The 26,014-nt window shown below is 68.8% G+C and overlaps 10 protein-coding genes across 10 annotated transcripts; 5 read left to right on the top strand and 5 right to left on the bottom strand.

The window, feature by feature from the left end:
- Window positions 1-466: 466 nt before the first annotated feature.
- Window positions 467-2,298, top strand: RHOBADRAFT_51343 (uncharacterized protein; the record flags this gene model as incomplete). The annotated part of the gene is made up of 2 exons (XM_018415787.1): window positions 467-652; window positions 735-2,298. 2 exons carry the CDS (start codon window positions 467-469, stop codon window positions 2,262-2,264), a joined length of 1,716 nt encoding a protein of 571 aa, XP_018273547.1. The 3' UTR covers window positions 2,265-2,298.
- Window positions 2,299-2,797: 499 nt separating this feature from the next.
- On the top strand, window positions 2,798-4,245 carry RHOBADRAFT_51342 (uncharacterized protein; the record flags this gene model as incomplete). The annotated part of the gene is made up of 4 exons (XM_018415786.1): window positions 2,798-2,922; window positions 2,987-3,592; window positions 3,665-3,724; window positions 3,794-4,245. Coding segments are annotated over 4 exons (1,221 nt in total), but the record flags the coding sequence as incomplete, so codon positions are not given.
- Window positions 4,246-6,357: 2,112 nt separating this feature from the next.
- On the bottom strand, window positions 6,358-8,632 carry RHOBADRAFT_65995 (uncharacterized protein). The gene is made up of 7 exons (XM_018418845.1): window positions 8,622-8,632; window positions 8,453-8,522; window positions 8,257-8,311; window positions 8,074-8,161; window positions 7,918-7,980; window positions 6,657-7,841; window positions 6,358-6,583 (listed from the first exon to the last, which is right to left on the bottom strand). Exons 2-7 carry the CDS (start codon window positions 8,511-8,513, stop codon window positions 6,560-6,562), a joined length of 1,476 nt encoding a protein of 491 aa, XP_018273545.1. The 5' UTR covers window positions 8,514-8,522; window positions 8,622-8,632; the 3' UTR covers window positions 6,358-6,559.
- Window positions 8,633-9,279: 647 nt separating this feature from the next.
- RHOBADRAFT_51340 (uncharacterized protein) lies at window positions 9,280-11,135 on the bottom strand (the record flags this gene model as incomplete). Its single annotated transcript, XM_018415785.1, has 2 exons — window positions 9,280-10,929; window positions 11,027-11,135. The coding sequence occupies 2 exons, from the start codon at window positions 11,133-11,135 to the stop codon at window positions 9,296-9,298; spliced, it is 1,743 nt and encodes a 580-aa protein (XP_018273544.1). The 3' UTR covers window positions 9,280-9,295.
- A 339-nt stretch (window positions 11,136-11,474) lies between these two features.
- RHOBADRAFT_51339 (uncharacterized protein) lies at window positions 11,475-14,171 on the top strand (the record flags this gene model as incomplete). The annotated part of the gene is made up of 5 exons (XM_018415784.1): window positions 11,475-12,028; window positions 12,119-12,761; window positions 12,917-13,260; window positions 13,330-13,453; window positions 13,519-14,171. 5 exons carry the CDS (start codon window positions 11,475-11,477, stop codon window positions 13,963-13,965), a joined length of 2,112 nt encoding a protein of 703 aa, XP_018273543.1. The 3' UTR covers window positions 13,966-14,171.
- A 241-nt stretch (window positions 14,172-14,412) lies between these two features.
- On the top strand, window positions 14,413-17,061 carry RHOBADRAFT_41486 (uncharacterized protein; the record flags this gene model as incomplete). Its single annotated transcript, XM_018413895.1, has 10 exons — window positions 14,413-14,445; window positions 14,509-14,684; window positions 14,750-14,864; window positions 14,928-14,984; window positions 15,038-15,123; window positions 15,203-15,374; window positions 15,446-15,797; window positions 15,869-16,216; window positions 16,307-16,533; window positions 16,612-17,061. The coding sequence occupies 10 exons, from the start codon at window positions 14,413-14,415 to the stop codon at window positions 17,059-17,061; spliced, it is 2,016 nt and encodes a 671-aa protein (XP_018273542.1).
- Window positions 17,062-17,402: 341 nt separating this feature from the next.
- On the bottom strand, window positions 17,403-20,671 carry RHOBADRAFT_41485 (uncharacterized protein; the record flags this gene model as incomplete). The annotated part of the gene is made up of 11 exons (XM_018413894.1): window positions 17,403-18,176; window positions 18,250-18,454; window positions 18,527-18,671; window positions 18,749-18,921; window positions 18,988-19,192; window positions 19,280-19,514; window positions 19,590-19,732; window positions 19,822-20,000; window positions 20,066-20,134; window positions 20,195-20,287; window positions 20,439-20,671. The coding sequence occupies 11 exons, from the start codon at window positions 20,669-20,671 to the stop codon at window positions 17,403-17,405; spliced, it is 2,454 nt and encodes an 817-aa protein (XP_018273541.1).
- A 750-nt stretch (window positions 20,672-21,421) lies between these two features.
- RHOBADRAFT_41484 (uncharacterized protein) lies at window positions 21,422-22,769 on the bottom strand (the record flags this gene model as incomplete). The annotated part of the gene is made up of 5 exons (XM_018413893.1): window positions 21,422-21,541; window positions 21,663-21,764; window positions 21,830-21,979; window positions 22,045-22,469; window positions 22,538-22,769. The coding sequence occupies 5 exons, from the start codon at window positions 22,767-22,769 to the stop codon at window positions 21,422-21,424; spliced, it is 1,029 nt and encodes a 342-aa protein (XP_018273540.1).
- A 288-nt stretch (window positions 22,770-23,057) lies between these two features.
- RHOBADRAFT_51336 (uncharacterized protein) lies at window positions 23,058-23,965 on the top strand (the record flags this gene model as incomplete). Its single annotated transcript, XM_018415783.1, has 3 exons — window positions 23,058-23,617; window positions 23,687-23,759; window positions 23,827-23,965. The coding sequence occupies one exon, from the start codon at window positions 23,058-23,060 to the stop codon at window positions 23,568-23,570; it is 513 nt and encodes a 170-aa protein (XP_018273539.1). The 3' UTR covers window positions 23,571-23,617; window positions 23,687-23,759; window positions 23,827-23,965.
- Window positions 23,966-24,917: 952 nt separating this feature from the next.
- Window positions 24,918-25,571, bottom strand: RHOBADRAFT_12115 (uncharacterized protein; the record flags this gene model as incomplete). Its single annotated transcript, XM_018412078.1, has 1 exon — window positions 24,918-25,571. The coding sequence occupies one exon, from the start codon at window positions 25,569-25,571 to the stop codon at window positions 24,918-24,920; it is 654 nt and encodes a 217-aa protein (XP_018273538.1).
- Between the last annotated feature and the right edge of the window lie 443 nt (window positions 25,572-26,014).

Raw genomic sequence — 26,014 nt, 5'->3', positions numbered from 1 at the left:
CAGCGGGTGCAGTGCAGGGCTGGAGGAGAGCGAGGAGAGGAGCGCGGTGGCCAAGCCAAGAGTCGAGGGTCGCCCTTGGCCTTGGCGCACCTGCCGACCTGCCGCCGCTGCCGGACCTTTTCGCCCGCGCTTCACCTCGTCGTCTGCCAGCGTCGAGAGCTGTCAAGCACCTCCGGTGACACTGTCACTCGCCGACTCGTGCACAACCCTCGCCCGCGAGAGTGGTTCGTCGAGGTGCTTCCGCCGACTTTGTCTCACGCTCGCGACCTCGCCTGCTCGTCCGTGCCGGCCAGGATGCGACTCGCAGTGGTGTACAGGCCACGCTCGAGAGCTACCCGTACGAGCAAGCGAGAGAGAGGCGCTTCACGTGAAAGCTGGACATCGGTCGCCGACGCCGCCGCCTCGCCTCCTCCCCTCCGTCCCCTCACCTCTCCTCCTCACCGACACAGGAGACAGCTCGCACAACATGCTCCTCCCAGCCAAGTTCCGCCTCACGCACCCGGACGGCACCACGACCATCCGCCGCGCCACCCTCGACTCGCGCACGACCTACCCCGCCCTCGTCAGCCTCGTGCGCGACCGCTTCCAGCTCGTGCCCGCCCACCAGGTCGAGCTCCTGTACAAGGACGACGACGGTGACGACATCACTTTTGTGCGCTCCACTCTCCCTCCGGTTCTCTCGCCCTCTCCGCCACTCCGAGCTGACGCGGTCCCGCCCCACCCTCGCCTCGCAGACGACCGACGTCGAGCTGCGCGAGTACCTCGACACGGCTACGACGGGCAGCTTCGTCCTTCGCCTCCACACGCACAAGCCCGACGCCGCAACCTCGACGACGACTTACCACGACGACACGGCCGACGTCGAGGACTGGGAGTTCGAGGACGGCGAGGGGGCCCTCGCGTCCGACGGCCACCACGACTCGGCTCCAACGCCTGCCCTCATCGATACAGTGGCCGCCGACGCCGCCGACGCCGCCGACCCGGACGAGACGCCTCTCACGCCTGCTCCCGCCTCGGCCACCATCGCTCAGCGCACCCAGGCCCTCATCGACGCCGAGTTCCCGACCTCGTCGTCGGCCGCAGCCGCCGACCCGATCGACGAGCCGCTCCCGCAGGCGCACGCCGACGGCCCTACCCCCGACATGCCCTTCACCAACCTCCCGGCCTCGCTCGCGTCGCTCCTGTCGGGCCTCCCCTCGCACGCCGGCGCCCTCGGCACGCACGTCTCGACCCTTCTCGCGTCGCCGCAGAGCGCCCTCGGCCGCCTGTCGGTCCTCGCGTCCGACCCCATGGGCGCCGGCGTCTCGTCGCTCGACCTGTCCGACCTCGGCCGCTCGGTCGCCCAGCTGAGCGCCCACCTGTCGGACGCGGCGCGCGAGGTCGTCGAGGGCGTCCGCAAGGAGGCCGACTCGGTGCGCACCGAGTTTGAGCAGCTGCGCGCCGAGGTCGCGCGCGAGAAGAGCCGGTTCGAGGACGAGGTCCGCCACGCCATGGAGCAGGCCAAGCAGACGCCGTCGCCCTTTGCGCCGCGCCCGGCGGCGGCGGCGGCGGCGGCGAGCTCGCGCGAGACGACGACCGACGAGTACGAGATGGGTCCGACGACGAGCGGGCAGCAGCAGGAGCAGGACGAGGACGTCGAGTCGTCGGACGAGGGCGAGCCCGAGGAGCCCTACGCTCAGCGCGCGGCCTCGTCCCCTGCGGCGCGCGCTCCGCCGACGCCCGCCGAGCGCCTCGCCAAGGAGCAGCGCCGCAAGGCGCGCGAGCAGCGCCGGCAGGACAAGGAGCGTCGTCGCGAGGCGCGCAAGGCCGACAAGGCGGCGACGCGCAACGCGGCCAAGGCGGGCTTCGTCACGGCGCACGAGCTCCTGCGCAACCAGGAGCAGGCGCAGGCGGGCGGCATGGCGTCGTCGCCTCTCGAGGCCGACGGCGGCTCGAGCCGCATGCCCGGCTCGCTCCCGGGCTCGCACCAGGCGCCCTCGCCGCCCTCGACGTCGTCGCCGCCGTCACCGCGCTTCGTCCCGGCGTCGCAGCTCCTGTCGTCGGCTCCTCCCGGCGCGTGGACCGCCCCGACCGTGCAGCACGCCGACGACGGCCGCCCGGTCCTCCTCACCAACCTCCTCCTCGCGTGCGAGGAGCTCGGCATGGACGTCCAGGGCCACCCGCAGCTGCGCACCCTCCTCACCGACATCTGGTGCGACTCGAACGGCCGCGGCCTGTCGCGCATGATCGAGCGCGCGCTCGACGAGCTCGCCGACCGCGACTAGAGTCGGGCGGTCCGGTCCCCCTCCTCCTCGCCTCGCCTCTACCGCCACGCCTCTCTCTCTCACACACCTTGTAGCTGCTCCCCCTCGTTTTCCCCCGTCCGTACCCCGTTGTTGTCGCTCCCCTTGCTCTCGTTTCGTCGCGGTTTGCCTCTCTCTCGCCTCGCCTCCCTCTCCCCTTGCGCTTGAATTGAATTGTCTCGAGATCTCCTGCCTGTGCGTCCAAGAAGAGGGAACCCCTCGAGCTGTAGCGCGAGACGAGGCGAGAGCGACAAGTCGAGCGAGAGTGAGATTCCAACTTGGCCCGGGTTTTTGTACTCGCAGTTGGCTCGTCCCTCGTCAGCTCGCTCGCTCGCCCGCCCGCTCGCCGCCGCAGACACCGCTCGCACGATGAGCACGAGAGCTTGCGAGCCCGACCTCGTCGTCGAGCACCCTGCACCACCGCAGAAGCGGCCCCGCACGACGACGGCGCGAGCTCGTCCCACCAGCGGCAGCTCGAAACGGCCGAGGACAAGGAGGGCAGCGCCGCAGGAGGCTGCGCAGGAGCCTCTCCAAGTGTTTGGCGACGCGTCGAGCAGCATGCAGGACTCGGGAGCGCCGCTGCTGCCGCAGGGAGGGTCCGCCGACGAGTTCCAGCTGGATCCGGCCTTGTTTGCCCTCGGTGCGTCCTGTGTGCCTCGTCGTTCGTGCCCAGCGGCACTGACAAGCTCTCTCCCTGCGCGCAGACTCGCTGTACGCGGGCGCCACGCAGCCTCTCGACCCCACGGCCTTCGACACCTCGGTCCCGCACCTCCCGACGCCGCCGCTCTCCTTCCACTGCGACTCGAGCGCGACCCACGTCGACCCCGAGCTGTCGAGGCTCGTCGCCCGCCTGTCCGAGTCGGCCCCTCCTCCAGATCCCGCCCTCGACGGCGCCTTCCTCCCCTTCTCCACCTCGTCCGACACCGACTCTGGCGCGCACTCTCGAACCACCTCGTCGCACTCGTACCTCTCGCTCGACGGCCCTACCCCGCTCATCGACAGCAACAGTGCGTCGCCCGCTCCCGCCAACGCCACCTCGACACCGCCACCACCGCCTCCTCCCGTCGACGGCGACCCTCGCGCTCGCGACATCCCTGTGCGGTACCGCTCGCCCAAGCGCGCCGACGGCAAGCGTCGCCGGGCGCTCAAGTGGACCGAGGTCGAGGACGATGCGCTCGTGCGGCTCAAGGACGAGTCGGTGGGCGGCGGGCGGCACATCGAGTGGGAGGAGGTGGCGGCGAGGATCGGGACGCGACACACGGGCGTCCAGTGCAGGGCACGGTACTATCTGCTCAAGGACAAGGAGAAGAGTGCGTCCCAGTCTCTCCAAATCTCTAGCCGCCCGTGGAGCGCCGCCCTGACGAGGAAGACGACGCGCGCAGTCAGGAGCTCGACCGAGAACAACCTCACGCAGGGCTCGACCAAGGACGGCAAGCCTCTCGGTGCGTCGCTCTCGTTCTCTCTCTCAGACTGCGTGTCGAGCATCACCTAACGCTCTGTCCTTCCTGCAGCTCTACGCCAACGCCTGCCGTTCCGCGAGATGGACGACGCCGTCCTCCTCTCGCACCTCATCGACGCCGACCTCGTCCTCAAGCGCATCGACTGGTCCCACGTCGGCCAGACGCTCGACCCGCCTCGGACCGGCGACAGCTGCTACCAACGCGCGAGGAAGCTCAAGCTCCGGCGCGAGGCCGACCTCGCCGCTCAGGCCGACGCGGCCTCGTCCGGCTGCGGGTCGGCGCGCGCGAGCGCGTCGGGCACGCCGGCGCCCATGAGCGTGGGCTCGACGGGCGCAGGTACGCCGGCGAGCCTGAGCGCGCAGGACGAGGTGACGCCCGAGCTGCTCGAAGCGATGCTCGCGCGTGCGCTCGAGGGCGACATCCCGGTCGGGGCGGCGGTGGACGAGGCAGGGTGATACGAGGTGGGCTTGCGTTTGTGTAGCGCTCTTTGTGCTGTCAATGCCTCTCTCGTTCTCGCCTTGCGCGCTCGCGACCGTCGCAGAGAGGATCTTGTTACAAATGAGGTCGTTGCCGGTCTACTTCGCCTCCGAGTACGCCTTGCCCAAGTCATTGAGCGACCCGTCGTCTGCAGCGATGAACTCGGCGACCGGATTGTCGAGAAAGTCGCCTGCGAGCAGGGGAGCGAGGCAGAGTGAGAGAAAGGTCGGTCGGCGGTTCGGTCGAAAGGAAGGACGACGCGACGCGCCGAACGCCGCATAGCGCTCGACCCAGTCCTGCTTCTCGAGGTACGGGACCGCGAACTCGAGGAACGTCTTCTGCTCGGCGGGCGTGCCCGTGCCCATGAACTGCGTGAGGTTTGGCGGTTCAGGCGCGAGGAAGGAGGGTTGCTCGAGGGAAGGAAAAGTGGAGGCGCACCTCGGTCAACCAGATAGGCTTGTTGAGCGTCTTGCGCGACTCCTCGAGGTAGCTCGTGAAGTAGGCGGTGTTTCTGCAGGATCGGCGGTTTGAGAAGGTCAAGTGGGCTCGAGCGCGAGGGCGAGGAAGTGACAGAGGTCTGAGCGCACCCTGCCGAGTCGTACCAGTGCAGCTGCATCGTCGGGAACGTCAGTACGCGTGACCTTACAGGAGAGAAGGGAGAGCATGACGCACCGCCACCGCGTCGACCGTGCAGCCGTCGCACGCCGCGAGAAAGTCGACGAGCCAGGGCACGCCCATCGACGTGCCGTTGTCGAGCTTGACGCCGTTCGTCACGGCAGGGCTCACGAGCTTGGCCGTGCCTGCGAGCGGCTCGACGTGGTCCTTCCAAAGTTGGGCGGCGGCGGACGGCGAGAGGTTGGCCTGCTCGGGGAGGTCCGGCTCGTTGAAGCTGCACGAGCACACGTTGAGCGTGAGTGTCGCTCTTGACGTGCGTCGACACACGAGAAGAGGGAGGAGGACGTACCCGAGAACATGCGTCACGCCCGCCGCGAGCGCCTTCTTGGCGTTGTCCTCCCAGCCGTCGACCTGCTTCGGGCCCCACCTGCGTCGAGCGAGGGTCAGGATCGGCACCAAGGACAGATCGAGAGAGAGAGAGAGGGAGACGCACAGCATGGGCACGTACATGGCGCCGTCTTTGATGCCGGCGCCGCCTGCGCTCGACCAGTCGTAGACCCAGCAGACGTCGAGCTGCGTCGTGTACTTGGCGTCGTTGTACCCGACGCCCTTCTTGCAGTTGTTGGACGACGTCGAGGAGGACGTAGAGGAAGCTGGGGAGGGCGAGGCAGAAGGCGCTGCTGCGGGAGGAGACGAGGACGACTTGGGTGAGCCGGACGAGGCGCTGTGGGCTCGGCTCGAGGACGGACCGTCGCCTGCGCCGCTTCTTGGTACCGACGGACTGGACGACACCGACGCGCTTGACGTCTGCAGGCAGGAGAGCGTGAGCTCCCACGCAGAGAGTGGCGCCAGAGAACGGCGACGCACCTCGCTCGAGCCTCCTCCTGCTCCGCCGCCTCTCGCCGAGCCCACCGCGTCTCCTTCGTCGCCGCTCGACCCGCCCGTCCCGAGCCTAGCGCTCGCCGTCCCTGCCCTAGGGGCGTCGCCCGCCGCGTCTCCCGTGCTCGCCGCGTCGCTCGCGCTCGTCGAGCCCGTCTTTCCCTCGCGCATGTAGAAGTAGGCGGCGGCGGCGACGGCGCACAGGAGGAGGAGCGTGACGATGGCGATGAGGATGAGGTTGCTGCTCGGTCGTCGTCGTCGTGGTCGATGGCGCGGTCGCTGCGCGCGAGGAAGGGGAATGTCAGGGAGGCTCGTGCACGATGGAGAGAGAGGCTCGGGCGCACCTCAGGCTCGTCGTCGCTATCGCTGTCGCTGCTGGTGCCGCCTTGACAGCCCTTGTGGCGGTGCTCGTCGTCGTCGCTGCCGCCGGTCGAGCGGGACGCCGCGCTCGAGCCCGAGTCCGAGTCCGAGTCAGTCGTCGACGACGAGCGCAGGCGGTGGTGTGCGCCCATGCATGCGGGCGACAAGCAGAGCTGAACAGGAGCGCAAGCGAGAGCGAGAGAAAGAGGGGAAGGAGCCCGAAGCCGAGCGGACGGACGCAGGAGCCTCTCGAGGAAGAGACGGACGCCGGACTCTCCGACAGGAAGGGGCGCGAGAGAGGTGTTACGAGGGGAGAGGGAGAGAGGGGAACGTCTAAATCAGCAGAGAGAGAGAGAGAGAGAAAGGCCGCGAGGGGGTGTGGGGGATCCTTTTGTAACCAAGGGAAAGGCGAGAGAGGGGTCCAACCAAGAAGAACAAGACGAAGTGCGGCGCGCGAGAGAGAGAGAGAGAACGAGAGGGGGCTACCTACAGCATGAACGAGAGGGGCGACTGAGGATGGAGGAAGAGAGAGTCAGTGAGGGAGCGACGAGCCGAAAGAAAGTGAGAAAAAGAGGGGACGCACCTCGAGGTACGACTTGAACGCCTTGAGCCACCTCGCGCCGACGGCGCCGTCGACGACGCGGTGGTCGCACGACAGGGTCGCCTTCATGACGCTGACCTCCTTGAAGCCCTTGTCGCTCGACGGGTCGACGACGAGCTTCTTGTCGGTGGCGCCGATGGCGAGGATGCACGACTGGGGCGGGTTGATGATGGCCGTGAACGACTCGACGCCCATCATGCCGAGGTTCGAGATGGTGAACGAGCCGCCCTGGTACTCCTCGGGCTTGAGCTTGCCGTCGCGCGCCTTGGCCGCGAGCTGCTTGGCCTGGGCCGAGATGGTGGCGAGGCCCTTGCGGCCGGCGTCGGCGACGATGGGCGTGATGAGGCCCGTCGGGGTCGACACGGCGACGCACACGTCCTGCGTCTCGTACTGACGGATAAAGTCGCCGTGCCAGCCCGAGTTGGCCTCGGGCACGTCCTGGAGCGCGAGCGCCGACGCCTTGACGATAAAGTCGTTGACCGACAGCTTGACGCCCGCCTTGACGCCGTCCTTGGTCGCGCCCGCCGTGTCGGCCGACTTGGCCGCCGTGTTGAACGCCTCGCGGAGCTTGTTGACGCGGTCCATGTTGACCTCGACCGTGAGGTAGTAGTGCGGCGTGTTGGTCTTGCTCTCGGTGAGGCGCTGCGCGATGACGCGACGCATGTTGGACACGGGCGTGTCGACGTAGCCGGCGCCCGCGCCAGCCGACGGCGACGCCTTGGCGGCGGCGGCCGGGCCAGCCGGCGCAGCCGACGCGCCAGACGGCTTGGACGCGGCGAACTTCTCGACGTCCTCCTTGAGGATGCGGCCCTCGGGGCCGGTGCCCTTGACCTGGGCGAGCGGGACGCCCTGCTCGAGCGCGAGGCGCTTGGCCATGGGCGTCGCGAGGATGACGGGGCGGTCGGCCGAGAGCTCGAGCGACGAGTCCTTCTTGGGCGCGTCCTTCTTGGGCGCCGGCTTGTCGTCCGACTTGGTCGACTCGGTGTCCTTCTTGGCCTCGGGCTTGTCCTGCTTGGTCTCCTCCTTGGGCTGCGCGACGTCGGCGTCGGCCGTGCTGACGTCCTCCTTGAGGACCTCCTGCAGCGCCTTCTCCGAGAAGTCGTCGCCCTCCTCTCCGATGACGGCGACCGGCGAGCCGACCTGGACCGCCTTGGAGCCATCGCCGACCTGTCTCGTGAAGGATTGACGGGGTCAGCTCGGTGTCGAGGGGAGGGCACGGGGGGAGGAGAGCGACGCGACGCACGAGGATCTTGCCGAGAACACCCTCGTCCTGCGCCTCGACGTCCATGGTCGCCTTGTCGGTCTCCTGCAGGCATGCGTCGGCGATGTTAGCGGGTGGGTCCCGGGTGAGGGGGGTTTGCGACAGGGAGAGTGAGAGAGAGAGGTGGGTGGGACGCACGATCTCGAGAAGCACGTCACCCGGCGCAAACGAGTCGCCCTCCTTGACCTTCCACGAGGCGATGCCGCCCTCGGTCATGGTCGGAGACCTGGTGCAAGGTTGAGCGAGAGGTCAGCTTGGCGCGCACTTTCGCGCGAGGGGAGGCTGCGGGCGGTGGCGACGAGGGGAGAGACGGAGACGCACATGGCCGGGAAGAGGAACTTCTGGAGAGCAAAGGGCGCAGGCGACGCATGGAACTCTGTGGGCGCGAGGCGAGATCGTGGCGACGACGGGCGGGTGGGAGAGGGACGAGGGGTTGCGGCGCGAGCGCGGGTCAGTACGGCGCTCTGGCGAGGCGGGCGCTGGCCGAGATGGACCTGGTGCGAGAGAGTGGACGCACGGCGGACCGCGTAGGTGCGGGCGAGGCTGCGAGCGCGCTGGGCGAGGAGGTTGCGGACCATGTTGGGGATCTGAGGGTGAGGCAAGGAGGCAAGGGGAAGGGTCAGCTCGTGAACGAGTGGCTCGCACGAAGCAGACCGCACAGGATCTGGGCGGCAGGGCACACTCACAAAGGACGACGAGGGAGGAGTGGGCGGCGAGAGAAGGAGCCAACTCAGGCGCCGAACAGCTCTCGCTCTCGTCGACCGTCCGCGCCCTCCCTCCCCACTAGCTGGGGCAGGCGCGTGCTAGATGCTCTTCCATGCTCTCAGTTTCGCGCCGCGGCTAGGTCCCACGCGGGCGCGAGTGCTCGTCGCCTCGCTCTCCTCCTCGCGGTAGCGACGACGTCTCGAGGCTCTTACCTCCTGGCTGGTGGCCCTGATCCGCCAAGCGTGTCGTGCACCCTGATTTGAGCTCTTGTGTCTTTCGAGTCGCGTCTAGGCGCAGCAGATCGCCGACCTGGCCCGCTTCAACCTGCGCCTCGAGGACTGGCTCTCCTCTCCGGCTCGCTCTCGCCTGGCGACATGGCCTCTTGCACGCGCTCTCGAGACTTGATCGCCCTCGACGGTCGCACTGCGCGTCAGGACACATTGCGCTCGACGAGCGCATGGTGTGGGCGGCTCGCGCTGTCCGTGCACGCTCGCAAGAGGAGAGAGAGGGACCGAGAGACGGCCGCTCGATTGCGAGAAACTAGACAGGGTACACAACAGAGAGGGGCAGGGAGAGGACGAGAGAGACTAAGGCACAGAGAGGGAAAGGGAGGAAAGGAAGATGCGCCGAGGCGAGGAAGAGGAGACGAGCCAGATCACGCCTCGCGTAGCAGCGCCTCGACCCGCGCCACCTCCTGCTCGAGAGCCATGTTGCCGCGCTCGAGCCACAGGATGTAGCTCGCCGCGTGCGTGAGGACGACGCTCTTGCTCGCGTTGGTCGACACGTCGCCCCTCCTGCCCCTCCCGCGCCCGCTCCCCGTCCCCTTGCTCTTGCGCTTCTTGGCCGTCGACGCCGCGCCCTCGTCGTCGTCGTCGCCGGCGGCGCCCGACCCGGACCCGAGCACGATGCCGCTCGCGGCCTCGCCCGCGAGGAGGAGCCCGACGAGGTCCTTGAACCCGATCCGGATCGCGTTGCGCCGCTTCTGCTCCGACAGGATGTGGTTGCTGCGCTTCTGCGACTCGGTGAGCGTCACGGGCTTGCCGTTGCCCGACCGAGTCGGCGCGGGCGCGGCGGCGGCGGCGGCGGCGCTCGTGCTGGCCGTCGGGGGCGCGTGCGACGCTGCGCCCGTCGAAGACCCATCGACGCCGCCGTCGAGGGCGCCGTAGTCGGCGACGGGCTCAGGGAGGCGGCTGAGCGACGCACGGCCGCCGCTCCGGCGCGCACTGGCCGCGCTGCGCTTGGCTCGGCCGGCCGCGAGACCCGCCGCGAGCGCCGCCTCGTCGTCGAGCACGTCCATCTCGACGTCGCCGCCCGCCTCGTGCGCCGGTGCCGGTGCCGGCTCGCTCACGCGCGCCTTCTTCGAGCCCCTCCTGCTGCCGCCGCCAGTCGCCGCTGTCGCCGCGGCCGCTGCGCCGCCCGAGGTGCGCGTCCTGCGGCGCAGGCCGGCGCTCGCCGCCGCGCCCGACGCGCCCGAGGCCGAGCCCGACGCAGCACCTGGCTCTCGCGCCGGCTCGAAATCCGAATCCGAGTCGCGCGCTGCCGCCGCCGCCGCCCCGTCCTCGTCGTCGTCCTCGTCCAGCTCGGCGTACCGCGCCGCCGTCACGCCGCGCGCTCGGCCATGGACGCGAGGCTCGCTCGAGTCGCTCGGCGCGCGAGGCGGGGTCGGGAGGCGGAGCGAGAGCGGTGGTGGCGGCGGCGGGCCGGCGGTGAGGGTCGTTGGAGGAGGGAGGGGAGGGCCCGCCGTGAGCGTCGCCGGCGGGAGGTGCGCGCCGTAAGGGGCAGCTGCCGTGCCGACGACGCCAAAGCTGCTGCGCGGCGTGCTGCCCGCGCTCGTCGTCGACGAGCCCGTCTCGGCGCTCGTGGTGCTCGCACGGAGGTGCATGCCGCCGACGTCGCGCCCGAGCGAGTCGCGCTCGTGCCGGTCGCGCTCGCTCGCTCCACCGCCGTACGGGCCCGCACTCGTGCTCGGCGGGCTGGGCATGCCCGGCGGGAGGACCGGGTTGAAGAGGAAGGCCGGGTCGACGTCGAGGGTCGTCAGGAACGACGAGAACAGGGCCGACTCGGTGCTGTCGAAGAGCGGGGCGGGCTCGGGTGCGCCGCCGGACGGAGGTGGAGGAGCGGCGGGGAAAGACGCGGTGCGGGATCGAGGAGAGGAAGCGCCGGTGTGGGCGTGGAAGGGCGAGAAGGGGCGGAAGAGGTGGCTCGCGCCAGTAGTGCTGCTGCTGCTGCCCGGTGGGGGTGGCGGTGCGGCGAAGGCAGGGTAGTCGATGCCCGTCGAGTACTCGAAGTCTGCAGCCATAGACGGGTCAGGCGAGGCCGGCGAGCGAGCCGGCGAGTCACGGCGAGGGAGGAGAGGGTTGTCCGGATGGGGAGGAGCGGGGCGCACCTTCGTAGGGGACGGGTTCTGTGAGGAAAGCAGCGTCGACGCGGCCTCCACCGAGTGCGGCCTGGTTGGCGAGCGAGGACCACGGGCGGAAGTTGGCCTCGCCGTTCATCGGAGCCGGGGCCGGGCGAGGGCGGTCGCGCTGCGGGTGAGCTGGGGCGGGAGCGCTGCGTGCTGCGCGGCAAGGCTGTGCTGGCGCAGGTGCGGGCAAGCGTGGTCGGACTGAGAGGGCGAGATGAGCGTGCGGCGACGAGACGACGACGACGAGGTCGGCACTCTCGCTCTCTCTCGTGCGAGGGAGCGCTCGGCTCGTCGTGCCTGTGAGAGTGTACTGCACATTGCACGGCAACTCCCGCTCGTCCAGGCTAGAGGTGAGGTCGGCCTCGCTCCCCACCTCCGAGCCTCCACCCTGTCCGCTCTCCCTCACCGGTCTGTCACCCGCCACAGAGCCATGTCGATCCCGGGCGCATTCGCACACTCGCCAGGAGACTCGGCAGACGACTCGGACGCCAGCTTCAACTCGGGCGACCTCGCTCACCTCGAGGGCATCGCCCAGATGGATTCGGACTCGGACGACAACCTCGACCCCGACTTTGAGCCCGCCCTCGACGACGACGACGCCGACTTCTTCATCGACGACGACGACGACACCGAACAAGACGACGGCGACGCCTCACCCCGGCGCGATCCCGACCTCGACCTCGACGACGACGACGACGACGACGAGCCGCAAGCAGCAGCAGCAGCAGACGACGAGGACCGCCGACCGCAGCTCCGCATAGGCCTCAACCCGATCACCCGAAGCGTCATGCTCATCGGCGACGACGGCACGCCTCGACCGCTGCGCGCGACCGACCTCATCGGCACCGGCGTGTCGCTCGGCGCCATCCGCAACATGCTCCTGCGCTCGCTCGGCCGAGGCGGCCCTGCGCTCGATGCCGACGAGGACGACGAGGACGACGACTACGCCGTCATGGGCCACGACGACGAGGACGACGACCACCGGTGCGCCCCCTCTCTCCTTCTCTCGAGAAAAGCGTCTCGCCCGGCAACGACGAGCTGACCATCCCTCCCCTGTCCTTGTCTCCCTCTCAGCTCGCCACGCACCAAGCAGTACTACCCGATCATCGACGACCCGCAAGAGAACGGCATGCGGCTCGAGCGAGGCGGCGCCTTTGGTCCTCCGCCGACCAAGTACGACACGACCAAGCGCCGTCACTGGGTCCAGTCGCACTCGATGGCCGACCACCTGCGCGCGCGCGAGCTCGACTTTCGACGACCGCTCAAGGACTCGCTCGGCGACCTCGCCATCCCCAACTCGGCCGGCGTCGAGGTGGCCCAGTTCACCGACCCGGTCTACAGCGGCCAGTACAGCGCCGACGGCCGCTTCTTTTACGCGGCGTGCAAGGACTACCGCGTGTACGTGTACGACACGTCGACGCCGCCTCGAGTCGGCGACAAGTCGGTCACGGACCAGGCCGAGCCCGGCGCGAGGTCGCTCGGTCGCTTCTGGTCGCACCGCACGTCGCTCAAGGTCCAGAAGATCGCCCAAGGGTCGGCCGCCAACTGCAGCTGGACCTTGACCGACGCCGAGCTGAGCGACGACTCACAGTGGCTCATCTACTCGAGCATCACGCCGCGCGTCCACATGGTGCGCACCGGGTACGGCGGCGAGTGGGACGGCGACCAGGAGCAGCACACGCTCGACTTTGCGGCAGGCGCGCACTACGGCTTTGGCGTGAGTTCCTCCTCCTCGTCTCGTCGTGCACGGTCCCTCCCCTCCTCGTTCCCCTCTGCCTCCTTCTTCCGCCCTCGCCCTCCTCTCCTCTCGCGCTCTCTCTTCTCCTCTTCCGAGTTCAGAACTGACACAGAGTTGCCCCCCTGCGCCCGCAGATCTGGTCGGTCCGCTTCTCGCACGATGCGCGCGAGGTCGTCGCCGGCGCGCGGTCGGGCCTCGTCCTCGTGTACGACGTCGAGGCGCAGCGCACGACGCTCCGGGTTCGGGCGCACCAGGACGACACGAACGCGGTCGCGTTCGCGAGCGCGAGCGACTCGAACCTGCTCGTGAGCGGGAGCGACGACTGCTTCGTCAAGGTGTGGGACCGCCGCAGCCTCGACGGCGAGCGGCCGAGCGGCATCTGCGTCGGGCACACCGAGGGCGTCACGTTCGTCGCGCCCAAGGGCGACGGCCGGTACATCCTGTCGAACGGCAAGGACCAGGGGATGAAGCTGTGGGAGTGCGTCCGCCTCTCTCTCTCTCCCCCTGTGCCCCGTCCACCTTGACTTACGCACCTATGCCTCGACAGCCTGCGCATGATGATGGGCGAGTTCGACTTTGACCGCCTGCGCCTCGACCGCAAGAGCTTCTCGATCCACGACTACGACTATCGGTACGGCCAGTACGCCAAGCCGCGCTACATCAAGCACCCTGTGCGTCGCCCTCGTTCCTCCCACGTCTCTCTCGACACCAGGTCTGACCCACTGCCGTCGTGCAGCACGACGTCTCGGTCATGACGTACCGCGGCCACGCCGTCCTGCGCACCCTGATCCGGTGCCACTTTTCGCCCGTCGCGACGACGGGCCAGCGCTACGTCTACACGGGCTCGAGCGACGGCCGGATCCACATCTACTCGCTCGACGGCCGCGTCGTCCAGGTGCTCGACCGCGCCCACTCGCACCCGCTCATCGACCGCTCGAGCGGGTCGTACAACGACCCGGCCGACCTGCAACTGCGCTCGCGCCCGCGCAAGGGCCGCACGGGCTACTCGCCGCCCGTCGTGCGCGACGTGAGTTGGGCGCCGTACGCGCCGCAGCTCATGAGCACGGCGTGGGAGGACCGCGGCGCCGTCGAGGGCAGCATCGCGCTGCACGAGTGGGCGGGCAGGCCGGGCGAGGCGCTCGAGGACCGCGTCGAGCGCGCCGGGCTCGAGGCGAGGGGCTGAGCCGGACGTCGTCGACTCGCATTCGTCGACGCTGCTTCGTTGGCGCGTCGACGTGGAGGTCGTCGTCCTCTTCGCTCGAGCGGGTCGAGCGGCCGCACCTCTCCTTCCTCTCCTCCTCTCCTCTCCTCCTCTCCTCGCCCTCTTCCTCTTCCTGTGTACTACCCCTTTCGCTCGTTGTTGCTTGACAATCCCACGCCGCCTTTCGCACTCTGCGCTCGCCCGAGACGTGGGTTCCGTCGTCGAGAAGAGGGAAAGCGGGAGCCTCTCGCGCCATTCTGTCAAGCGCGGGACGGACGGGGCACCAGAGCGAGTGCCAAAGAGCGCAAAGCACCTCTCGAACGACCCGGCGAGAGAGCGAGACGCGACTTGTGCAGCTCCACGTCCGAATCGTCGCTCGCCCTCCACCACCTCCCGGCGTCGAGCTCCCGCCGCTCGCCACGCCTCAGGATGGCCGGCTACACCTATGACACGAGTGGACAGGTCCGCTGCACCCTCCTCCACCTCCGACCGCGCCCTCACTGACCCTCGTCGTCGCGCTCGCAGTCCTACTTCTTCCTCCTGACCGTCCTCCTCCTCGTCCTCCTCCCCTTCACCTACGCGACCCTGTTCGGCGGCGCAGAGCGCGCAGCAGCCCGCGTCAAGGCGCCCTGTCAAGCCTGGAACCGCAAGACGCCCGAGGCGAGGAGGGCCGGTGGGGCAAAGGGAGCCGTCGGCGTCCGGTGCGTCCGGCTTCGTCCCACTCGCCGCACGAGGACTGTGACTGACGTCTCGAGACCTCACACAGGCACTTCCTGCTCGCGGTCGGCTGGGTCGCGCTCGCCGTCGTCGTCCAGCGCGCGCTCCTCATCGAGGGCGAGGGCGCGTCCTTTGACCCGTTCACGATCCTCGGCGTCTCGGCTGTGCGTTCTCGAGCTCTCCTACTATCCTGCGAGACGTCGACTGACACGAACGCGTGCGCGCAGGGAGCGACCGAGAAGCAGATCAAGAAGCACTACCGCAAGCTGTCGCTCAAGTTGTCCGTCGTCCCCCTCGCTCCTTCCCTCCCGCACTAACTGACGGGTCGCTCACACAGCCACCCGGACAAGCTCACGCTCCCGAGAACCAGACCAAGGAGGAGGCCGACAGCCACTTTGTCGAGCTGACAAAGGCCTACAAGGCGTGCGTCCCTCGTTTCCCTTCTCTCCTTTCTCCGAGCCTTTCAGGCCCGCCTGCTGACTCTCGATTCTCGCCCTCGCAGCCTCACCGACGACGTGAGCCGCCGCAACTACGAGCTGTACGGCCACCCGGACGGCAAGCAGGAGTTCAGCTCCGGCATCGCCCTCCCGGCCTGGATCGTCGAGAGCAAGAACTCGCCGTTCGTCATCGGCGCCTACGCCCTCCTTCTCGGCGTCGTCCTCCCCGTCCTCGTCGTGCGTCCTGTCGCCACCTCTTTCATCTCGTCGAGCACGCGAGCTCACTCGCGCCTTCCTTCGCCTCGCAGGGTCGCTGGTGGTACGGCACGCGCAAGCTCACCAAGGACGGCGTCCTCAACTCGACCGCGTCCAAGTACTTCCACGCCCTCAAGGAGGAGTCGACGTTCCCGCAGCTCGTCGATGTGCTCGCCTCGTCGGACGAGTTCGCCGTCAACCCGAAGCTCGTCAAGCTCCGCAAGTCGCCGAGCAAGGCCGCTGTCGACGAGTACGCGCGCCTCGTGTCAACTGTGCGCGAGGGCGTCGACGGCCAGGCGGGCTGGGACGGCTACGCCACGTGGACGCCGGCCAAGAAGCGTGCCCGCGTCATGATTGCCGCGTACCTCCTTCGCTTGCCGATCAAGGACGCCAACCTCCTCAAGGGTGCGTCCTGTCTCGCCGACGACCTCAATCCTCCTTGTCAGACGTACTGACTCGAGCCTGTGCGCCCGCAGAGAAGTACCTCACCGCCTCGATCGCCCTCCCCCTGTGCTCGGGCCTCGCCTCGATCGCGCTCGCCCACAACTGGCTCTCGACCTACATCTCGATCCTCCACCTCCAGCAGTTCCTCCTGCAGGCCGTCCACCCGTCGTCGTCGCCGCTCCTCCAGCTTCCGCATGTCACGCCCGAACTCGCCGCCGCCGCCAAGAAGCAGGGCGTCGAGACGGTCAAGCAGTTCGGCGAGCTCGACCGTGCCCAGGTCGACAAGATCCTCAACGGCCTGCCCGAGGGCGACAAGAAGGACGCGCACGACGTCGCGAGGAGCTGGCCGATTGTCGACGTCGTCGGCGCCAAGTTCGAGGGTGCGCCCGCTCTCTCTCTCTCTCTCTCGCGCGCGCTCCGCGCTCTCTCCGATCGCCCTCGTCCTGACTCTCTCTTTCTCGTACCTGCAGTCGCCGGCGAGAAGGTCGTCACGCCGGGCGCCATCGTCTCGTTCGAGCTCAAGTTGCGACTCGCGCCTCCCGGGACCAAGCGCACCACGCCCGAGGTCGTCAGCATCACGCACGACACGGCCGACGAGGGTGGCGAGCAGTCGGTCGACGAGCTCATCGGGCGCAGGAGCAAGAAGGAGGACGGCGTCGTCCCGACCCCGATTGCGCACGCACCTCACTTCCCCAAGGTGCGTCCTCTCGTCACCTCTCTCTCTCCCTCTTCCGAGTTCAGCACGCCTGACACACACCTCTCGCACCTCCCGCAGAACCGCAAGCCGGCGTGGCACATCTTTGTCGGCGACCACAAGCTCAATCGCGTCTTTGTCGCGCCGTACCGCTTCACCGACATGGGCGCGTCGGCGACCCGCACCGTCCGCATGTCGTTCCAGGCGCCTCCCGGCCCGGGCCTGTACACGTTCCAGGTCTACGTCGCGAGCGACTCGTTCGTCGGGACGGGCGCGCAGAAGGACATGCGCATGAAGGTCGAGCAGCCCAAGGAGGACGACGACGAGGGCATCGACGACGAGGACGACGACATCAGCGAGCCGGACGAGGACTCGCTCGCCGGCCAGATGGCGCTCATGAAGGGCCTGCCGGTCAAGCGGCGCGACGACTCGGACGGCGAGGACGGGTCGGGAGCAGACGACGACGAGGACAGCGAGACGGACTCGGATTCGGACAGCGACTCGAGCTCTGACGACTCGGACAGCGACTGAGTACAGCGAGGGCAGTGTCGATAGGGTCGTTCTAGTCTTTGCTCCTCGCACGCAATGCATCATCTTCTCCCATTCCGTCCTCTCTCTCGCTCTCTCTCTCTCGCTCTCTTTCGCTGTCTCTCTGCGAACCCGAGGAGGACAAGGAGCGAGTCGAAGCGTCTGTGTTGGGCCCTGTCAAAGGGCGAAGAGGGGGAGCTATGCGATGCGGGGACAACAAGCTACGAGAGCGAGAGAGAGAGGGAGGGAGGGGGAGGGACAGAGACGGGACCAGCCCGTCGTGCGAGAACGAGGAGGGTCGGTGCAAGAAGGGTGTGCGTGTGTATGTGTGCGCCGAAGAGAGCTCAGTGTCCACCGGTGGTCGAGGCGTGAGGGGCAGGGAGGAAATGCGAGTTGGCCGCCGTCGACGAAGAGGGATCGTCGACGCTCGAAAGGCGGTACGTCGAGATGGGCGGCAGCGTCCTCCTGCGCAAGTCGCCCGCCGCACCGTGCCCGCCGGGCGAACCGAACGCGGCGCCGTGAGACGGGAGCGGCATCGGCGGCGCGAGCATGCCGCCTGCGCCCGTCCCGACGGGCGAGATGTGCGCCGAGTGGGTGCCCGAGTGCGCGCTCGGGAGGCTCTGCGGCGTCGGCGGCGCGCCGTTGGGGCTGACGGGCGAGAAGTTGGAGAAGGACGGCGGGCGAAGCTTGTGCGCGCCGTACATGGCGCCGCCGTGGCTCGGGCCTTGGCCGTGGCCGTCGTGGGCGTGCATCGACGGCCAGTCGGCGGCGCCGCTGTGCGAGGGCGGCGGCGCGTTGGCGACGAGGCCGCCGGGCGCGTACGAGGTCGAGATCGGCGGGAGGAGGGCGCCGGGAGGCGGGCGGTGGTGGAGCTGGGCGCCCTGCTGCGACAGCGCTTGGCGAGCCCGGTCGCACACGGCGTCGAACCCGCCCCACGACCAGCCGGCGAGCTGGACGACCTCCAAGCAGCGCGTCACCTCCTCGACCTTGACCGTCCACGGATAGTCGTTCGGCCCGCCTTGCTCCCACGCCGGCGTGTCGATGAGCTGGTTGAGGAAGTGCGACGAGTACTCGACCGTGACCGACGCCGAGAACAGGAGGTTGCCGCCGTAACGATGCTGCAGGACAGGAGAAGTGTGAGCTCGTGTCGCTCGAGAAGAGAAGGCGAGAGAGAGAGAGAGCGGGACGCACCAAGAGGTCGCAGTACTCCCTCGAGACACGGAAGAAGCGCTCGTCCGACTGGCGGTGCAGCCGACGCAGCACGTCGAGGTACGCGGCATCGCCCTCGCCTGCAGGCTGCGTCGCCGCCTTGATCTCCTCCTCGCGCAGGCGGTCCGACAGGCACAGGTGGATGCCGAGGAGGTGCTGCGAGCGCATGGCGACGATGTCGCGGAACCTGCGCAGAGCGAGAGGAGAGTCAGGTCGAGTTCTGCGGCCCGACGAGAGAAAGGCGAGGACGAGGACGCACCACACGTCGATGTTGGGCGCGTTGGGCCCGAAACTCGTCCTTTCCACCGACGCTCGAAAGATCGAGCCGTACCGACCGCCCTCGTCGATCGCGGCCCACAGCTCCTGCACCATCTGCTCCGACACACGCTGTCGCCGAGCGATCGCTGCGAGGTCAAGGCCGACGAGGTCAGTGCGCGCTCTGGAGGTGGTGTCGGAAGGAGGGGAAGAGGTCGGGACGCACGGTTCGTGAGGCGGTTGACAGTGTCGCGGACGGTCGAGACGAGGTAGCGGAAGATGCTGGCGACGGCGAGGCCCGAGAGGAGGAGCGGGTCGCTCGAGGTGATGTAGGGGATGACGTCGGCCGTGATGCTGCCCGTCATGAGCGGCGAGAAGGCCGTAAGGTCGGCGTCGGTCCTGTGCGAGCATGGTCGTCAATTGCTGCGACGGACGGGAGGCAGAGAGGGGAGGAAGAGGACGCACAAGGAGCAGAAGCGACCGCCGAACATGGACGAGAGCGAGTCGCGCGTGTAGAGCATCCAGAGGAGCGTGCCGTTCGACGCCTGCTCGGGTCGCAGAGGTCGCTCGGTCGGGTCGTCGCACTGGTCGAGCTGAAGGTTGCGCAAGTGCTCGCTCGCGGCGGCGAGGAGGTACCGGCCGGTCGTGTGCGCGCGCTGCGCGTCACCCCCTGGATAGCCGACTGGGAGCAGTCAGTACTCGCTCAGCACGAGAACGGAAGAGAGAGAGAGAGGAGGAGGAGAAAGGCTGGACGCACAGGTAATGAGGAACTCGAGGAGGGTGAGGGCGGCGCAGCACGACGCGCTGCTGAGCCGGAGCGCGCCTCGCTGATCGACTGCCACCATCGCCCGCTCCATCGCCGTCCTCGCAAACTCCTCGCGCCGGTTGCCGACCGCCGTAAAGTCCCGCCTCGCGCCGTTGCGCAGGTCCTGCAGCGAGGGCGCGCCGTTGCCGATGGCCGCCGGGTGGTCGGTGAGGCGAGCTGCCCAGGCCTGCGACGTCGTGCTCGATGTCAGTACGGGCTTGCACCTCGACGCAGACGGACAGGAGGACGAGCAGGGACGCACCTGGATGACGAGGGCGAGGCACTCGTTGGCCGGGCTCAGGTTCTCGGTGACGCGCCCGGCGTTCTCCCACGCCTGGAGGAACAACATCGTGTCGACGAGCGGACATTGAGGCTGGAACACGTCGAAGAAGACGCGGACGAGATCTGCGCACGGCGTGGCAGTGGAGGTGAGCCTCGAGGGTGCCGGCCTGGCAAGCGAGAAGGGGTGGGAGAAAAGAGGATGTGGGACGCACGGTCGCCCAGGTCGTGGCCGAGAGACAGGGACGCGAGGCGCGCAGACGGCGAGGTGGCGTTGATGGAGGCGGTCGAGGCCGACAACCGTCGCGGGTCCTCCTGGAGCTCGTACTCGTTCTTGACGGGCGACGGCGGCGAGGTGACGCCTGGCGACTGGCCGTTGTCGCCGTACAGCGCCCTGCACGACCAGGTTTGTCAATTTGAGGACGAACAGGGCGAACGAGCGAGAGAGGGAGGACGTACTTGGCCTGGTTGATGAGCTTGCCGCCTCGGACGACCTTGGGCTTGTTTTTGACGTACGTGTCGGTGCAGCTGCGGGACGGTGGGCACGGTGAGCACCCTCTCGAGGCGGGAGAGCGGACAGGGACGCACTGGATGGCCTTGCGGGCGCACTCGCTGCAGTCGCCGCCCTCCTTGTCGGCCTTGTCGCACTTGACGCGCCTCAGCCGGCACGAGTCGCACGCGCTGTGGGATGCAGGCCATCAGTAGGTGTAGACCGAGGTCCAGTCGTCCTCCAGACGAACCAAGGGAGCGAGGAGAGGAGGGAGGCCCGTCTCCCCGCGCCGACCCGCTCACCCGCCCGCCCGAAGGTGGAGAGAGAGAGAGAGGGACGCACACGAGCTGTTTGCGCTTCTTCTTGGGGTTGCCGTCCTTGTCGAGCTTCTGCTCGCCTGCTGCACCGCGCTTGGCCCCCTGCTTGCGCCCTGCGCCCGCCGCGCCCGTGCTGCCCACTTCTCCCGCATCTTCTCGACCGCCTCCTCCGAGCGACGAGCCGGGCCCATCGACGGGGGACGGCGTCGCGTCCTCGCTCGCGCTTGCGCTGCGCGCGCTCGACGGTCCAGCGGCCATGGCTGAGGGCGAGGTTGCCGAGAGGGCGGCGGAAGGACGGCGATCGGAGATGAAGGGGGAGAGGGACGGGGGGGAGAGGGGTCTTGGGCAGAGCGTGTTGTGCCCGGTCGGTCGTCGAGAGGTGGCTGGCGGGTGTTCGCGGGCTCGTAGTTGTGCGCCGGGTGCAGGAGCCGAGGTAGGAAGAGGCGAGGGACGCGAGAAGCCGAGCGAGCGGGAAGCGGGAGGACGGCGTCGCTCTCTTCGCTCTCTGGCGGTGCGCCTGTGCAGCGTTTGCAGTACGTGTCTGCGGTCGAACGGTCCCCTTGGCTGCCCCCGCTCGTCGACCGGGAAAACCTCCAGGTCCGGCCGCCACCGATTTTGAAATCGGCTGCAGGTCGTCGTTCGTCGTCGAGCGGCCTCGAGGCCTCGCCGCGGTGGGCGTGCCTGCCAGCTGCAGCCTGTCCGACCTCCGGCAATAGGACCGAGAGACGCTTCCATGACGTTGACCTCGCCAAGTCCCACTGTTTCGCTTGGCCCGGCGAGGAAGGTTGAACCGCTCTCTCTCTCTCGTCCGACGCGCAAGGCGGTGCAACTCAAAAAGTCCGAGCGACGACGACGCCGCTCTCCTCGGCGAGCGCACTCGATTCTTTTGCAAAAGGGTCCGCGCCCTGCTCTCGCGCGTACGACGCACCCTTTCACACTTTGCGCTAGCGCCGATCAGTAGTACTCTATCTCGAGCTGCGCGCACCGACGCCACCGAGGGAGGGGCCGTCAGCAAAAGTCCGACCGTGCTCGACGCAGCTGGGACCGTGCAGCGCCCGCCCGCTCGATCGACTGCGACCGGCGACCGCTGCTGCGGAAGGCAGTGCCCGCCGCCGCCGGGCCCGACGGCTCAGGCGACCTCGAGCGCGAGTCCTCGCCTCGCCTCGCCGCACCTCGCTCCCCGCCCGTCCGCAGCACGCTCGAGAATGAAAGAAGGGGGGAGGGAGAGAGAAAATGTGCGAGGACGCACAAAGAGGAAGGCGCGCTTGAGCGGCGAGAGGAGGTTGAGCCCGGCCGGGTTGAACAGGTCGCGGTTGAGTCGCTCGAGGACCGAGTGCAAGCGGCGGATCTCCTGCGGGCGTGCGTCCTCTGTCAGTTCGTTCGAGAGGGAGACAAGGAGAAGGAGAGCAGACGTACCCGCTCGTAGTGCGACGAGAGGACGAGCGGCGACAGGTAGAGCGTGACGATGGCCAAGCAGTTGTCGAGGACGGACCGAGTCGGGTCGTGCGCCGACGCGAGCACCTCGTTGACCTCGTTGAGCGCGTTCTGGTAGTCGGTCGGCGAGACCTGCACGGCGTACAAGTCAGCTCGGGGGCGCTCAAAGAGAGAGAGAGAGAGAGGATGAGACGCACCCTGCCCTCGAGCTCCCAGATCCACCCGCTCCACATCTGACACGTCTCGCCCGCCGAGTAGTCACGCTCGACCCGGATCACCTCGCGCGGCCGCGTCTCGCCGATGACGCCGACCGGCGCCGTGCCGAACACGCTCTCGTCGCCGACCGAGCTGCGCTGCGACCGGAGCGAGCGCCGCGACGACGACAGCGTCGCGAACGGGTTGCTGGCGCCGGCGTGCTGCGTCGTCGTGCTCGAAGAAGGCGGCTGGTCGAGGTAGGGCCGCTGATACGACGACGTGCTCGGCGAGGGCTCGAGGGACGAGGCTGGAGCGGCGGGGGTTGCGAGGGCAGAGCTCGAGGCGGATGCGGGCGGTTGCGCTCGGGCGAGTAGTGGCGGGAAAGCGTGCGAGGTCGAGGATGGAGCAGGCGAAGGTGGTCCCGAGCCTGTGGAGCGCGAGGGTCAGTAAAGCGAACACGAGCAGGACAAAGGCGGGAGGGAGAGTCGGGCGGACCTGAGGCGCGGGGACCGTCGCCGGTGCGGAGCTGCCACGAGGCTGTGGCGGTGGCTGCGGCGTCGTGGACGGCGAGGAGCTCGACGTCGTCTCCCTCGAGGTACGAGACGGGCTTGCGGCGGATGGACGAGGTGCGGGAGCGGGTGCGAGGGCGGGGCGAGGACGGGTCGGGGGACGGGTGGGTCGGGGAGCTCGGTGGCAGGTGTGGTGGTGCTTGTGCGGCTGGGAGCATTGGCGGCTGGGCGAGTGTCGGGGCGGAGAGGGCGCGGAGACGAGTCGGGAGGTGGGGAGAGCTGAGCGCCGACGAGATGGCGACGGCACGACGAGAGAGGTTGCCGAGTGGTGGGACAGCCCCAGTGGAATTGTTTGACGCTGTACTGGCTGCGTCTAGCCCAGCACGAGGCCGACGGGAAGAGATGGAGCGAAACCCAGCTTGGGCGGGCGAACTCCTCGTCCTCGTTCAACCGCGCTCAGTCTCTCTCACCCGCTACGGGCACCGACGCGAGCCAGCCAGCACCACATGGCTCCTCCGAAACAACCCCCGCATCAGCCAGCACCGGAGCGCCTCGAGGTCCCGACCCTCCCTCCTCCCTCATCGCGCTTCGTCCTCCCTCCTCCCCCTTCGGCCCTCCTCGACCGCCTCCAGGCCTTCCTTCCCCAGATCCGCGACGCCAACGCCCACCTCGACCCTCCCCAGCCCGGCACCGCATCACCAGACGAGGCCGTCGTCGTCGAGGAAATCACAGACTCGAGCGACGACGACTCGTCCACTGACGACGACGACTCCACCACGAGCGACGACGACAGCGACGAGGGCGACAGTGACGACGGCGAGACGGCCGAGCGGCAGCAGCAGGGCGTCGCGACGGAGCAGGTCGCGCCGCCGGCAGGCGCAGCAGACGACGGCGCAGGGTCGCTCGCCCGCCTCCTCGACATCTCGGCCCGCCCGACCGTCGTGCGGTCAAAGCTTCTGGTGCAGGAGGAGCCGGTGGCGGGTGCGCACGCGGGGCGAGACGACATGCAGGCCGACTGAGGGCGGCAGAGGGAGGATGAGCTCGTCGGTGGACGAGCTGGATCATGGTGCGCCCTCGTTCCGCCCTTCCTTCTCCTCGCCGAGCCGGGTTGATTCCCTTCGCGACCCGCCCGCAGAATCGCTCGACCCGGATTCGGCGAGCGGAAGAGCTGCCGAGTGGCCGGTCGCGCCCGTCCGAGTCAGCTCTCGGTGCGTCCTCGCCTGCCTCTGTGATCCTCTCGAACGTCGTCCTGACACCCTCCTGCGTCTCCTGTAGGACGTGAAGGTACGCCGAGGACGTGCGAGCACCCATTTGGCCGTAGAGCCCCTTCTCTCGCCTCGTAGGGCCACCTCTCGCCGGCTCTCGTCGCGCACGAGCCCGGGCCTCTGCCTGCAACGCGACCAGACTGCAAAGACGAGCGCATTGAGAGTACATCAACAAGAAAGCATAGAGCTACCAAGCAGAAAGCGCCTCCTGTCCTCGTTCCCCCGCTCCTTCTCCACCCTCATCAACCTCAAGAGCCCGGCCGCCGTCCTCCCCTGCCGCCCCTGCTCCCGCTCAGCCAATCGCGCTGCTCGTCTTGACCGTCCCGCACTCCCTGCAGCTCCAGAACAAGTGCCCGTTACCCGTGGAGCACGCCTCGCACGCCCAACCGTCGTCCTCCTCGAGGCGCGTGCGCGTGCGCGACGCCGAGTCCGGCACGCCGGGCAGGGTCGACGCAGGGCGCTCGGCGAGGCAGATGGCGCACGCGAGGGCGACAGGCGACGGGTTGAGGTAGGTGCAGAGGGCGCACGGCCAGGCCGAGAGGGCGGCGGCGGAGCGAGCGCCAGACGAGGTGGAAGCCGCGGCGGTGCGACGAGGGGGAGGTGGGTCGGCGCGACGCGCAGGCATAGTGCGCGATGTTGTGGAGGTGGAGCGGGAGGAGGAAGGGGCGCCAGAGGACGCGCTCGAGGCGTCGCGCGCGACGGTCGAGGTGAACGCGGCGGCGGGGGGTGCTGGACGGGGCGCGCGACGCTTGTTGGGCGGCGGTGAGGGCCGAGGCGCGCTGCGCTTGGCGGGGAGGACCTCGAGCTCTGGCGAGGACGACCGCGCACGGCCCGCATCGTCCGGCTCGGGCCTGACCCTCGCGCTGCTGCTGCCGCTCGGCCCGGCGACGACGACGACCGGCTCGTCCTCGTCGCTGCTGGCCTCGGTCAGGTCGAGCACGACGGTGCGGCTGTCGCGCTCGGCGCGGTTGATGTCGTCCTGGACCTCGGGCGGGAGGTCGGCCTTGGTCGAGCCCGATGGGTGGTCGTGCGCGTCGTCGCCGCCGCACGTCTTCTTGGCCCGCATGCGGCGCTCTGCAGCCTGTGGTCACTCGACTCGAGTCAGTACGAGAGGCATCGAGAGAGGGCAGGGAAAGGGGGACGCACCTCGGCCAGCACGTCGCACATCCTCTTGCCCCTCGTGTCGGGCGCCGCGCCGCCGAGCCGGCCGCCCGTCCCGAGCACCTTGCGGACGCGCTCGCGCTCTTCGAAGCTCTTAAGCGCCTTCTCGCGCGCCTCGCGCACGCTGACGCCCTTGTCGGGCCCGACGCCCTCGCCGACGCGGCGTCCGTCGCCAAGGAAGCCCTCGCCGCTGTAGCCCTTGGCGCGCAGCTCGTCGTACTCGTCCTGGAGGGCGTCGAGCTTCTTGAAGAAGATGTCGTCGTGCGGACCTCGCACGTTGTGGACGAGCTCGTGGAGCATGGTGCCGATGAGCGAGTCCTCGAGCGGGAGGAACGACGACGGGTCGTGCTGGGGCCGCAGGCGGATGCAGATCTTCACACCGCCGTTGATGTTGACGCCGAGCAGGTTCGGGTTCTTGGGGAAGAACTCAGAGAGCGTCGGCAGGTGCCAACCGTGCCGGCGCATGATGGGCTTGACCAAGGACGCGATCTTGCGCAACAGGTCGAGCGCCTCGTCGGCGCGTGGCTGCGACTTGAGCGCCGTGATGGACCCGACCTCGCCTGGGCGCCGTTCAGTCGACCCGGAGCTGGCCATCGTGCTGTACGCGAGGGGAAGAAGGTCAGCGACAAGGACCGAGGCTATGGAGGTGGTGCGAGGAGGTTCGAGAGGGGACTCACTCGGCTCGTCTGCGGCCACCGTGCAGTCGGTGCTTGACGTGGACGCGCTCGCAGGGCTTCTCGTGGTCGACTCGAACAGGACGAGCTGGGTGACGACGCGGGCTCGAGGCGGACGAGCCGCAGAACGTAGTGCGAGGAGTGCGACGGCAGGGCGCGTAAGCTGCGCACTGGGCCGGTCTCGCGAGCTGGCGCTCAAGCAGCGGCGGGCGAGAGCTGGAGCCGTGGTTGGAGGACAACGAGAGCGAGCCTGGCGGGTTGATCCACCTCCTCCCTCCTCTCATGGCGCGAGGGCCAGGCGTGCACTAGCTGTGCGCCTTGCCATCATGCTCAATGCTGCCCTCGCCCGACCAGCGTCGCGCC

This window comes from Rhodotorula graminis (assembly GCF_001329695.1).
Source record: "Rhodotorula graminis WP1 unplaced genomic scaffold RHOBAscaffold_2, whole genome shotgun sequence".
NCBI lineage: Eukaryota > Fungi > Basidiomycota > Microbotryomycetes > Sporidiobolales > Sporidiobolaceae > Rhodotorula > Rhodotorula graminis.
The sequence above is the reverse complement of the archived record's forward strand: the minus strand, read 5'-3'. Positions and strand labels throughout refer to the sequence as shown.